The 14403-nt window shown below is 44.8% G+C and overlaps 1 protein-coding gene across 1 annotated transcript in view; it reads right to left on the bottom strand.

Moving 5' to 3' along the window:
- Positions 1–14403, bottom strand: part of LOC147678891 (uncharacterized) — a 94874-nt gene that overhangs the window by 71685 nt on the left and 8786 nt on the right. Inside the window, exons 2-3 of the mRNA XM_086944685.1 lie at positions 8881–9276; positions 7107–7662 (exon numbers count right to left, since the gene is read on the bottom strand). Coding sequence (XP_086800811.1) covers positions 7107–7662; positions 8881–9276 — 952 coding nt within the window. The remainder of the gene's footprint in view (positions 1–7106; positions 7663–8880; positions 9277–14403) is intronic.

Below are 14403 nucleotides of genomic sequence, written 5' to 3'. Positions count from 1 at the left end.
GAGTGATGGAGGAGTGAGTGTGGAGCAGTTGCTGGGGCACTGCAAGGTCGGCTAGAATTTCACTAAGGCCCCGGATTATAGTAGTTATCTGGGTTTCCAGCGAGGAAAGTCGTTGCTCAGTCTCTAATTTGTTGAGGTAGCGGGACAGGACCTGTGCTGGTGTGTTTGGCCTGGGTGGGGAGGAAGTATAGTGGTGTTCGGTAGCTTAGTGGAGGCTGTGTTGTCTGGGTGGGTCTGGGCGGGGCCGTGAGTGCAGGGTGGTGGGGGTCTTGTTGGGGTGAGGGAGTTATATTGCCTGTTGGTTCAGGGGGATTAGTGTTCAGGTTGTTTGGCGTGAGGAGGAGAGAGTGGAGGGCAGGTTGCGGGTGAGGGTGAGAGCCGGCAGGTGACGGATGGGATGAGAGCCAACGGTGGGCATCTGGGGGTCCTGTTCCCTATGGAGGTGGTGAGGGGGACGTCGTGTGTTGTGCTGACAGGTGATTGATGGGGATGAATGCCAGCGGTGGGCAGTAGGGTGGTCCTGTTCTCTCTGGGGGTGGTAAGGGTGATGTTGTGTGGTGAGGGGCCTACTTGTGGTGTAGAAGAATTGTTGCGTGTGGGTGTGGGGAGGTGGGTGCTCTGGTTGTTCGCAGTGGATTGGGGTGGGTGGGCGGCAGGTGGAGGGAGCCGGCAGGTGGGAGGGGGTGAGGGTCGGCAAATTGTGGATGGGAGTGAGAGCCGAGGGTCAGAAGTAGGGGGGTCCTGTTTTTTATGGGGATGGTGAGGGGGATGTCATGTGGTGGGGCGTCTGGGGTTGCTAGGTAGTATTGGAGCGGTATGTGGCGGGTGGCGGTGAGAGCTGATGGGGGAGTGGATGGTTACTGTTCTCTCTGTGTGAGGAGTGTGGGGTGTTGAAAGAAGGCAGGCATGCAGGGTAGCTAGGGGGTATCGGAGATGTGGGTGACAGGTGGGGGGGAGAACCAGACAGGGGAAGTGAAGGGGACGTGCTCTCCCTGGGAGTGGTGGGGGGAGGCTGCGTACTGAGGGGCGAGTACAGTTGTGAGTTCCAAAGCAGTAGGTGAGTTCAAATGGCTGGTTCGTTTCCTCCGGGGGGGAGTAAGGGTGGGAGAGGAGGAGCGTGAAAGGGTGTATTCCGGAGAGAGGGGAAGAGGGTGTCAAGTGTGTCTAGATTGTCGCTGTTGGCTTGTATCAGGACTGTGTTGTTGGAGTAGATGGTCAGAGTGGAATTTCCAGTACGCCTTGAGCGGTAGGGGAGTCATAATGTTAGTTTGCTGCTATACGAGGTGTTGGTGGTTTTTGAAATGTTGAGGTGCGATCTGAGGATGGATTTCCATGTTTCATGTCTCTCAGTGTGGAAGATAAGGTCAGTTTTTACCTTTCCTTTGGAGGGGCAGTGGTAGGAGTCTGCGAAAAGTGACTCGGGATGCTGTCAGATCAGTTTTTGTTTAAAGTTCTGATGGTGCTGATGGTGTGGGTTGCGGGGTCGCCTCAGTTGAGAGTTATGCTCCTGGGCGTCCCTCTAGATGTTTAAGGGTGAGTTGATGGGGGTCTCGGGTGTGTTCGGTCTTTTCTACCTTCTTCCTGTTGGAGGTGGGTTTGGTGTATCATAACATTTTGACTGGCTTTTTTCCCACTCAGAGGTGGTTATCATTGACCAGATGAGATAAGGGATGTATCAGGCCAGATACAGACAGTGAGCGGCGTGTCGCTCCTGTCCGAGGTGGAAAAGTGCCATTCATTTAGGGTGACCAGGCATCCCGGATTCGCCCGGAAGGTCCCTGTTTTTTACCTGCTGTCCCGCCAGATTTCAGGAAGGGTAGCTTCTGTCCCAGTTTTTAGAGAGGGGCAACTGAAAGCTGAGGGAGGTGCTTTTTATACTTTACAAAGCAGGGATAGTTAGCAGTTGTTTCAAGAAAGCAATTTAATTCACAGGCAAGCTGCTAGGTTTAAAAATTGCATGTTATGTATGTTCTTATTGCCTGTTCTGTAATTCTCTGCTGAGGAGCACTGTCAATCTGCGGGCTAGCTTGAAGTAAAACTGTAGTCCTTCTTCTATTTATTAATGCAACAATGCAGGGTGCTATGGTGTCACTTTTCACATCCTTCAGAGAACCCTCAGCAGTGCTCGGTCAGCAACTCCATTCTAGTCTGCTAATCTGTGTTTTTTCATATTAGAAAAGGTTACCCCATGCTATTGCAGGCATTTTTGTTTTACTATCTGATGCTCAAAACCAAGATCCCTCACTACTCAGGCTAGGTTTGAATAATGTTGCCCTTTGGATGAACAGAAATGCACTCAAGCTCAATGGCAACAAAACAGAAGCCATGATTCTGGGGGAAAAAAAACGAACATTGGGTGTTAACCACTGGCCTGTCTCACTGTGGCCATTACCTACTCCGGTTAATAGGGTTAAGAATCTCGGCTTCATTATTGAAAATAAACTTTCCCTTAAGCCACAGGTCTCCAAGCTCACAGCCACCTGCGTCTCCATTCTCAAGAAAATCCTCTGGCTGATTCCTGCGGCAGCCCAGAGAACGGTGCTGCAGGCCCTGGTAACGTCCAGATTTGACTATGGGAATGTACAGTATCTGTCGTCGACAAATCTTTGATCCACTTCTTGCAGATCATTCAAAACGCGGCTGATCGCCTTCTTTTTCGGCTGCCCAGATATGCTTCTGTTTCTCCGCTGATCTTTAAATTACATTGGCTTAAGGTTGATAAGCGCATTACATTCAAGGCCTTATGCTACATGTTCTGAGCCAGACACTGGCCCTTTTATACATCCATGGATTTGTGTCACCCTACATGCCCACCCGACCGCTAAGATCAGCCACCCTCGAACTGTTTACCACTCCCAGGTTTCATCAGCCCCGCATGAAGGGTCGCTCTTTTTCCTATTTAGGCCCGAAATGCTGGAACTCTATTCCTGCAGCCCTCAGGAATTGCCACTCTCTACTTACTTATCGTAAGGACCTGAAGACTTTGCTCTTCAGCTGTCATGACTGAGCTCCGTGTTATTGTGGGTAGTTGCTGTGCTATCTCCGTCCTCATTCACATATCTGCTTGCTGTCTGCCTGTAGCGCTGGGAGACCCTTCTGGGTAGCTGCGCGCTCTACAAATCTATTTTAATAATAATTAGATTGCTTACTAGAGGTATAGGCATGGTCATAGTACAGGGTTTGGTACACCGCCCCCTTTGCACACAACAGATTTGGTGTCATGAGTAGCAACTTGCACATTCTCTCCATCTCTGAGGCAGAACTCCCAATACACCTCTGAAACACTCTGGTGAAGCTGTACTACATATCAAGTGCCAAATAACTCACTCTTTTTGCTCTGTTCTTTTTCATACAATTTGTTAGAAAAGACTTCTCTTACAGAACTTTGCCCGTCCTGCTGCCCATCCTTAAGAGTTTTATGGCATAGCCTGAGTGTTTTCCTACACTAGGCTCCACTGGATGTGCTCCATGTCTTTCTTCTCCAGGTTACATGCAAAATGTACTCCCCTTTTGAGTGAAGGCGTCCGAAGGGATGTTGCAACAGGTGATGGTGGCAGTGTGAATCTGGATTGTGGTACAGGGCTTTATTTCTGTGCCTTTATGGGTAGACTCCCTACTGCCTCTCCCAAGTAAAGTTTGTTGAGTACACATAACTGTGTTTGTTGCCGTCATCATCTCTGGAACATGTCTGTGAGCTACATATTTTGTTTGTGTATTATGTGGGTTAGGGTGGAAAGGCAAACGTGAGGCCCACATGAACCTCATGTACTTGTTTCACAAGATGGTGGTCACATGTGTATAAGTTGGAAATATTCATCTCATAAATACCCTAAAGTATGTAAACAAGTCGTCAGTTCTGCCTGTAAACTTCCTACTTGAAAGCTGATGTGTGGGGGCAGGGGGTGGCTTTTGCTTTGCTATGTATAGTTTCCCCCGCCTTGGGTGAAACTCACCTACCCCTGTTCTGTGGCCACATACCTCAGCAACAGAATGGATGTGGCTGAAGACTAAGGCTGTGACTCAAAGCTCAGAAGCTTGCAGAAAAGTGCCCAACAACAGGGACAGGACTAGAGTAGTCGCACACAAACTTTGAAATGGTGCAGACCCATCTTGAACACCAGAAGGGTACTGGTTCTTGTGCCCTGAGCCAGTAAGTGGTTCATTGTCTTGCACCAAGGAGGTCTGCACACCACTGTAGCAGAAAAGGACAAAAGGACTAAGTGTGAAACATCTGCTTAGCTGAAAATCTCGCTCTAGACTGGGCCTAAGTCTGTGAACCTTGAGGAGTTGCCTTACTGCCGTTATCTGTGGACAGAGGGAGAGGTCGCCTGTCTGCCAAGGACCTGGACAGTGACTCAGATCTACAGGAAGTCCTGCCAAAGGCCCAGATGACTGAAGGAACTATGTGAGGAGAGAGAGGAGAGAGAGGGAGGGGGAAGGAGAAGAGAGGAGAGGAGAGGAGAGGAAAGGAGAGAGAGAGGAGAGAGAGGAGAGAAAGGGAGGGAGGGAACGAGAGGAGAGGAGAGAGCGAGGAGAGGAGAGGAGAGGGGAGGGAAGGGGAGGGGAGGGAGGGAGAGAGAGAGAGAAAGAACTCAGAACCAGTGAGAGCGCCATTGTCCAGCTGCCGGAAAAGAAGCAAGAATCAAGGGGAGCAACATCTGAGGTGAGGAGCAAACACCTTCGCAGATAAAAAGAGTGAGCTTACATATTCCCTAGACCATCCTATGCACAAGGACACCCTGTATCCTCTTCTAACAAAATCACCAGATGGCAAGCAGCCTTCATGTCCATCACCTTGAATTCGGAACTGTGGCATTATCTTCGTTATACTTGTGGTTGCAGACAAACCAACATGTGAAATCCTGATTGGTACTGGTTAGAGCAGTAACTTTACTGATTGTTTTCACTATAAAAAAACATTGACCACAAGAAGTGGGCTACATGATACCAACCTCTACAAGAAAAAGTATCAAACTAGTAAGTACTGGCTCTTCACTCCATCTGTCACGACTTAAGCAGAGCTAGAAGCAGAGTCGTTCACTGGCAGCTGGACTGCAGAAATTGCAACTTTGTTCACCGTTTCCGACTTTAGACAATGAAACACCTGAACTTTAGCAGCAGGCACATCGGATACATCAGAGACATTACTTGTTGAAGTCCCATTTGTTTGGGTTGTGGGTTTTGAGTGCACCTATTATGAGGCTACATACCTCTTATTCTAGTCCTGGACTATTTTCTGGGGGTACCCAAGGCTAGTGCTGGGCAAGAGCTGAGTCCAGAGACCCCACATCTGTATCTATTTTCCTCCTTCCAGACCCTTTTGAGAGAGTTTAGCTCAGATAAAAAAACTCTGAACATTTTGAAGACCCCTGAGGCAACGCAAACCATGTCCTATTGGATAATAGCATAGGCCACAGACGGTATACCCCCTCTATTTTATATATGTTATATTGCATGACAATAATATTGTAATCACAACATTGACCTAACCCCTAAATGAGAGGGTAAGTCAAGGTAAGTAGATGTAAGGTAAAGACTACTATTGTACTGATCCTGTGATGTAAGAGTTGGGCTTGTGTAATGTATGGAATAATATTGGAGGTCGATAGTAACAAGCGCGATCTTAAATGATGCAACTGACATGGTTTTGAAGGAGCCGTGCCAGGAGAATAGGAGTGGATGTTTGCTCACTAGGGGCCATATGTATCATAGTTCCGTTTTGCGAATTCCAAATAGCGAATTTTAAGGAATCGCTATTTGGAATTCGCAAAACGGTATGTATGTACAAAATCGCTTTTCTATAGCGATTCCTTACCATTCCTAATTTGCGATTAGCAAATTGCTAATCGCAAATTACCCATTCATTTCTATGGGCCAGGAGGCTTATAGGAATGAAGGGCCAATTTGCGATTAGCAATTTAGCTAATCGCAAATTAGGAATTTTTTCAAGGGTGCAGGGGTGTCTCAAGAACACCCTGCTGCACCCCTGAAAAAGACATTTGGGGGCATATGGCGCACATACATGCCCTAAGGGCATGTATGGGCGTCATATGGCACCTTTGGTTTGTTTGAAAAAAGCATTATTAAAAGAATTCGCAACTTACCACCAACTAGAAGTTGGTGGTAATTTGCGATTCCTTAATGGCATTTTTTTTCTTTGATACATTGCATTTAAGGAATCGCAAAATTTGCGATTCCTTAAGTGCAATCGCAAAATAAGGAATAGCAAATTTTGCGATTCCTTATTTTGATGCAAAAATGTTTGATAAATACCATTTAGGTATTTAGCATTCGCAAAGGCCGAAATTCGCAGAATTTCGGCCTTTGCGAATGCTAAATAGCTTGATACATATGGCCCTATGACTGTTATATTTGCATAACTATTAATTGCAAAGGAAAGGCTTTGTTCTTTTCAAGCACTGTATACAACAAAGATCTCCTTCATGATCACACTTGATAAGTTTCGACGACCGTCTTTGACAGTTCTACTCCGCTAAAAATAGTGCAAGGTCCATTCCAAACCGAGCATCTAATTGGCCACTGGAGGGGTGTGATGATGTTAGGACCATTCACTGGTGAGCTTGATGGGCAAGGCAGAGTCTCTAACCGTGGGACATGTGCCATCAAGGGAATGTGAATTATGTGGCTAGACCCTGCTGACTTGTACGAAGGATCCCTGGTTTATTTCAGAATTGTCATTACCAACCTCTGAATCTGGCTGCTATTTTTGGGAAATATCTCTCTCCACATGCTGTCTCAATGATAAAAAGCAGAGGGGAGGCGGTGCAGCTGTATGTAGTTTCTACAGTGAGGCTTTTCACAATTCAAAAAAAGTAAGGAAAACATCTCGGACATGCAAGAGGGTTTCAATCCAGATGTGCAATGTAGCTGAGTATACCTGAATCAAAAGTGCACTCCTATCTTGTCTTCCCCAAATCCGTCTTTTATTATACGACCTTGAAAGGGACTTCAAAGATATGTAAAGTGGACGAGACTTATCATGCAATGATGGGTGGCTAGCTCAAGAAACAGTGAGCTCCAGATTCTGGCTATAGGGCAGTATTTTAATCACATTAAATAAGAATACGCAAGCAGTTTCAACGTACCAGTAGACGCATCCCATGAGACAGCCGAGAAAGAAGATGAGTATTAGTGCTATGGAGATCGCCCCAATCACTTTCAGTGGCATCTTAGTCCTTATGTGGAACAGCTGGAGATCTTCGGCCAATCGTAAGAGAGCCGGATCCAGCGGGATTGTACCAGTAGGCAAGGGTTTACTTGTTGTTTTCTTCGAGACCTCTGGGGCCTTCTCATTTTCCTGATTCTTTGCTGCTTCTGGCCTGGAAGGTGAGGTTCCCAGTTTGGGAGGAGCTTCTGCTTGTGGCATGGGCTCTGGTGCTTCCGCTCCTTCATTAGTTCCCAGCTTGGACTGTGAATCTTCCCCAGTTGTGGCACTATTCTGGTTTTTCCACGGCTTGAACTGTGATTCTTCCCCGGTTGCGGCACTCTGCTTCTTTTTCTCCGGCTTGGACTGTGAATCTCCCCCAGTCGCGGCACTCTGCTGGTTTTCCATCGGCTTGTCCTGCGGCCCCTCTGCTGCCAGATTCTGCTCATCTTCTTTGGGTTCATTATTTAAGGCCCTTGCAGCGAAATGGTTCTTTCCTGAAGGCATCAAAACAGAAAACTGTAGTTAAGGTTGATAATTGTTAAGAGGGACAAACCATTGTCTGCTCTGATCAGACCCCATTTAGCACCATGGTCGGGCGATGGAGTGTGCCCTTTTATCTGTGGCCTGAAGATGCTTTCTCAAGTGAGTATGAGAATGAGAAACATAAACCTGAAAAAGTCTCACCCTAATCGATGTGTAAGGAGGTAGTTTTGATCCACAGCTCATCACCACCTCCTTTTACTAAAGCGTCAGTCTCCACAGAAGAACTAGCATAGACCAGTTTAATGGTCTGCGAACAACGCTTCACACCAAAGCATTCATGTCCATGTGGTTTTCAGCCTCATGACTCTAGAAGTAATACACACACAATACTGGAAGGGTTACAATTCTTCCATATTTCATCCTTTATATTTACACACTTTTCCTTGTTGTTTCTTTATGTTTTTGTGTCTCAGATGATGTTTTTCCTGCTTTTGCAATCCCTCTAGTACTAGTTCTAGGCGCCTTCAAGGACTACCCCGGGTTGAAGATCTAAGCAACAGCACACTTTGTGCTAACAAAAACCACACTCAAGGCGCTCAAAGTATTTTCCCCTCACACACTTCAGGTCAAACAGGACCTGGTTTAAAGTTGAATGGTAACGGAAAGTCCTCCGGCTTGTGGAGGAATTCTTGAATCATGTGTTGCTAGATTCCCTCTCTGTGGAGAATCACCCAGCTGAATTAACTTCATAGTAAGAGTTGTATGGAAGAGGCATTTCTGCCCAGCTGTGGAGAACAAACAAAGAACTTACCATATTATAAGCAAATTGGAGGAAGTTTTGTTACCACTCAACTCTAAATCAGTCCCAGAGTAGAACAGGGCTGTTACTTGTGCCGTGTTCTAACCACCCCCTGGGCTCCTGGTCTGAAATAAAAAGCACATAAGTCAGACGCGGTGTAGTCCTGCATCAGCTATTTGGAATAAGGTTGGGTGTTGCATCGTGGAAGTCCACTGCTTTCCTAGGGATCCAAAACGTGGCAAAAGCATGACATGCCGTCTCGTTAGTAGCTTACTATACCACCATCCCAAAGATTCAATAGAACATAAAAGCGAATACACTATTATTATCCTATTTCAAAAATATGTACAGAATTGAGACCTTTAGCAGAAAGTGTGCAAACCAGATTTGAAAACATAACAAATAAAGATACAGCATCTTATTGTTTTACCTCTTCTTCGGTCTCGCTCAGTGATATGGATGTTAGTAGATGGAGATTTGTCATAAGGCCGACCGTCAAGGAAGATCTTGACCCGGTAGGTACCGCTGTCATTCAGGAATGTTGGGTTGATGAGAAGCGAACAGTTGCCAGAAGCTATAAGGGAGAGGAACATCTGAGCTCTTTCAGCGAATGAGTTGGGCTCCGGCAATTGTTCAACCAGCGAGTCTAGAGCCCGGATCACAGGAATGGGCAATCCATTGTCTTTTTTGATGACCTCCCAATCTACCCGCACGGCGCCAGGTGGGACAGTGTCATCTGTTTGATAGTGGCATGGGATGAGGAGTCTTTCTCCCAGTTTAGCAGTTATCTGGTCCTGATATAGGATTAGGCTTTTAATTTCCAAAGCTGTAAAGAAAACAGAAAGTCTGTTGTTCGTTCTCGGCTTGATCACTGAACTCATCTGCACTACATGCCAGTCTTCACATCTTAGGAATTTCACATTTTCTTTTTTAACTTTGCCTTCAAAGAACTCATTTATTAATTGAGCTCCTTTTCAAAGCATTATATTTGTAAGATTTCTTGAGCATAACAGACAGTGTAAGACCTGTTGCGAACAGGGCCGGGCTGGTCACGGCGAGCATCGGGCGTTTCCCCGTGAGGCTGGGTGGCCAGTTTTGCAGTGGTGGGGGCTGCTTTTGTTACTGGGGCCTGGTTTGGCAGAAGTGCTGCAATTTCAGCCCCATTAACGAAAGCAGCCATGCTTCACCCTTCAGCCCTCCCCATCCCGGGGCTGCTTCGGGTTCCCAGTCTGGCCCGCATTGTGAATTTACTGCGGGCTTTGAGTCTGCTCATTGCTTGCCATTTGTCGGCTTTATTGTTATTCTCATTAGCTTGCTTTTTAATCGTTGCCTTCCTTACTATTCTTGTGTTTGTCCCCTCCTCAGAGCATAGCCTCTTTACTTGTATTTTCCCCCTGGTCAATTTAAGGAAACTCAGTTTTTTCTCAAGTTCTCTGTGAGAGTGCATGTCTTTTCCAGCTATCTCCCTCCTGTGCTTCTACACCCGGAACTCCATGTTGTTCTCTCGCATCTGTGTGCGTCCTTCCCCTTCGATGCATGTTGCTTTCACTCGCTTGTGCGCTTGAAAGCTGTGTTACTCTCCCTGTGCCGCTTTCCCCCTCCCTCTACCCACTCCCCGGTTGCTTTCCTGCCTCTAAACTCTCCACTGTTTGCCCCATCTCGCAGTCCTATTTTTAAATTAAGTGAATTTGCTCAGCTTGATATATTTACCTATCCATTTCAGATCAATAAAAATAAAATTAAAAAAAAGAGGCACTCAAATCATTTTGGAAGTGGCATGCCTGTTCTCTCACACACACACACATGCGTGTGTAATGATGCATTCAAGGGTCATCATGCATGTGTGTGTGTAGACAAATCGATGTGGTCACCAGTGGCTGCTTCACCGCACTTTTTTCTTCCTTTTGTTCATGCTGAACAGGGTACAGCAGGAGCAGCAGGCATTGGCAGAGCCAAAGGGGCCCGATGGCAAGACCTATTGGCTTTGCCAAGGCTTGTCATTGGTGGTGGGAGAGAGTGTATATGTCATGATTGTATGTTACTAGGATTTCCTATAACATGCCTCTGCCATTGAAATGGCCTTGTAGCAATCTTGTATGACTACGCTGTTGTGCATACTCTTGTTTTGAGTTTCCAAATTAAGGTCCAGCCTGTCCTACAACCAGCAATATAAAGACTGCTCTCCCTTTGGACACTTCTAGGCTATACAAATTGTGACTCTATCAAACAAATCTGTATATTGGTATGATAACCACCCATTCATCAAACTCTGCACGTGACGAAGCCCTACCTAGCAACTATTTTTCTTTAAGCCTTGACACCACAGGGCTACTGAAGTCTGGAGCTATCTAGACAATCATGCACACAGAACCAACCACTAGGTAAATGTAAATGAAAATGTAACAGCAATTTATAAAGTGCCACTATAACCAAGAAATGGGCTTATAGGTGCTGGAGATGTGAGTACAAAGGTGAAACTGTGACACCATAGTGGACCAATGGACGACATGTAATCACCTCAAGGTAAATGCTTCAAAAACTGAAATCGGGACCTGCAGTGAATGCAAAAAATATGATCATTTAACTTTCTAGCCAGCCAAACTGGGACTGCCACGAGCAATTTGCAAAATAGTTAGGAAATCTTGGCTTCTTCTGTGACTCCATACTTTCCATGAGTACTCAAGTGGCCAGACTGTCTCAATCAACTTTGTACACAATGAAAACTCCTAAACAGATCTTTCCACATCTTGGATTTCCTCAAAAGATACAAGCAACAACATCATCCACTTTATCCAAACATGATCAAGCTAACGGCATTCCACTCTCAACTATCTTAAGGCTACAAAGAATTCAGCAGCAAAAGTACTTCTAAATATAAATATACAAACCGCATCTTCACAGGCCTAAAGGCTCTACTCTGGCTCCCAACTTCAAGGAGATCCTCTTTCAAGCTACGGTGCAACACACGCAGAGCAATGAATGGCATGGTGGTCCCCATATATTATTAACCCAAATCATGGCGACTTGGAGTCAAAAAATAGTAGAAGCATGACTTTGGAAAAACCAACTCAGTGGTACTTGAATATGCTTCCACCGCTATTTAGCATATGTATATGTGTTGTTGTTATGCATATATATTTTAAAAAAAATTATATATATATATATATATGTGTGTGTGTGTGTGTGATTCTAAATGATAATTTTTATTTAACAATATTGAAAATCATGTATTTTTCTACTTGTTGTGGTATTTAGCAGTGGTTGTTTTTGAATGGGTGTAAGTAGCCTGGATGACGGGGGGTGGGGAGTGATGATAGTAAAAGTGAGTGAGAGGGCGGCATTTTTCAATTCTCGCCTAGGGCGGCAAAACACCTAGAAATGGCCCTGAATGGCAAGGGACCAACATTCATTCAAGCAAGAATCACCACATGCTCCCAACCCAGGAATTTAACCGCATTGATGCGGCGGCTTTTCCCGCTCTATGCGGCATTTTTCGAAATACCGCGTTACATGACGAGCTCAGCTCGTCATCAGCACACGGCAGGTAAGCCTGATGACGAGCTGAGCTCGTCATCCGCATCGAAGTGGTTAAGTTGCAGCACCAGGAATTCCAGTTTCAGGAATTATTAGGCACCATGATTCATCATTTCTGCTTGCAGGAAGACAAACAGCGGTGGCACTACCTTCCCAGTTCAAACTAAAAAACCATTGAACTTAGAGTTCAGAAGAATGGGTAGGATCTAGTTATTCCAACAGAGAAGCTACATGATCATAATCTCTGGCCTCTCATCCTACAGACAGCTGCCCCTCCAGGACCATCTAATATCAAGAAAGAACCACAACAGCAAAATACCTTTACAAACAACCACATGCCTCTAGAAGCTTGTCATGCAAATGTCCATCTCAAACTAAATCATAACAGAATAATTCAATGAAAACCCCAGAGAAGGCCCAACCCTTCATATCCCATCAGACAAATTTTAAAGAACTGGCTACCCTGACCTACCATATAACTCCATACCTCATCCTACAATAAGCCACGTATGAGGTCAAAGGAAGCTAAATAATCTTCTATAGCAATGTAACCATAAACAGATTGTGTCAACACCACCAAAAGCCAGATGAAACAAAATAAAATAAAAAAATAAACCAAAGACACAACAACCTATATCACTTGCCCACAAGTAACAACCCCTCAACCTTTCTTTTTACTCTTTATACATCCTCAGATTGCATCTGCTCGCAAAAACCTACTCCCACTATATTCCTAAAACTCTGAACAAAATTCACCCTAATTTTATGGCCAGTGATTTTTCCCTCTCCATCGTTTCTACTGAATGATCCTCTAATTACCATCCATCGTTTCCATGCCTTAAAGCCTTTGAGTGCTGCCTTCTCTGTCGCATGCCTGTCTGCCTTACACTCACCTAAACGTCAGCAAACTAAACATGCCTCTCCTCACTAATCACAAACTCACTTTCTGAGTAACCATCCCTTGCAGTCTAGCAATATTTCCCCTTTTCTAGCCTACTTAAACTTCCCAATTTAACTCATCACTCATCTCAAATCATAAGCCTACACTCTGTGCAACCTCTGGCTGCTATCAAACATTATCCAACCTCCTGCCATCTACTCACCCTTTTCTCATCTTCCACAAACATTCACTAATAATCATCTCTAACCTCTACTAACTTAATCTACCACAAGAAGCTGGAGGAAATGTTTCTAGCAGTTTCCTAAGAGCACACGTGGAACCCAATACCCAACAATATACAACAATAACTAATAACCACTAGACTAACCACTTAATCTGTGTTATGGAGTAGCGTGCTACTCACCATGATGCATTTCAACACCTCGTCAGGGGTAGTAAGCTCACTTACTAGAAAGTAAGATGGCCCTATAGCTCCTTCAGTAGCACTGCTCCACACCCATTAGATGCTGGAAAAAAAAACAAAATCAATTTCGGATAAAAAAAAAAAAGAATCTGAAATTAATGTAAAAAAACAAGAAAAAGGTCATAAAAAGCAAGACAAATAATTACTCCAACATTAATCTCCTGAAAAGAATGTAAAAGTAATAATAAATTGATGCAAAAAAAATGAAATCGAACTATGCTTAGGCAATGGGAGCATTTTGTTCCACTAGAGGTGGAGTGACAAGAGTGGAATCGGGTGAGGTCTGATCTTTTGGATCCGTGGCTAATCGTGAATCTGTGATCTTGCAAACATCTTGAAGGGCGGAATAATATCACACTGCATTACAGTATGAAAACAGGTATTCTGTTTCATGGCATTTCACAGATTACTGTAATTACTTATAAGCCATATCTAAACTCAGCCCTCTCCTGTCCATCCAACACAGAAAATCACTGTTCCGAGCAGTTGTCCTATCAAGATTATACTAATGCATAGCACTATACCTAAATTTCCCAAACAGAAACATTACAAAACTAGATGTCCAAAACTGAGCCATAAGGTTCATCTTCGGACTAAAGAAAAATAACCATGTCTCCTTGTTCAGGTGACAGCTATGTTGGCCAACTATTGAAGACCAAATTCAACCCAGGATCTTCTGCCATCAGTGCAAAAACATCCAGATATCTATCAACCTCCTCAGGTTCCTACAAACATCAACTGTGATAGGCTCCTCCTTCATCCCACAACGAAGGCTAAGACGATTCAGAGGCAAAATCCAGAAAGTGTCTGGAAGAAACCTCTAGTACAAAAATCAAGCCCTAGAGTGGCTTCACTACCTTCAAAAACTCCCTAAAACAACTGCTACTCTGAAGACAATGTTACTTCAGAAAGCATAATACGTACAACTACACCTCCTGCTTCATTTGCTAAACTCTCATGCCCATGAGACCTCTACTGCATGTACTGCGGTATCTCAAAGGTTCTACAAAAATATTACCATCCATCTACAGAACAAAAATATCTGCCAATCCCCA

Source organism: Lissotriton vulgaris, chromosome 11, assembly GCF_964263255.1.
Source record: "Lissotriton vulgaris chromosome 11, aLisVul1.2, whole genome shotgun sequence".
Classification (NCBI taxonomy): domain Eukaryota; kingdom Metazoa; phylum Chordata; class Amphibia; order Caudata; family Salamandridae; genus Lissotriton; species Lissotriton vulgaris.
The sequence above is the reverse complement of the archived record's forward strand: the minus strand, read 5'-3'. Positions and strand labels throughout refer to the sequence as shown.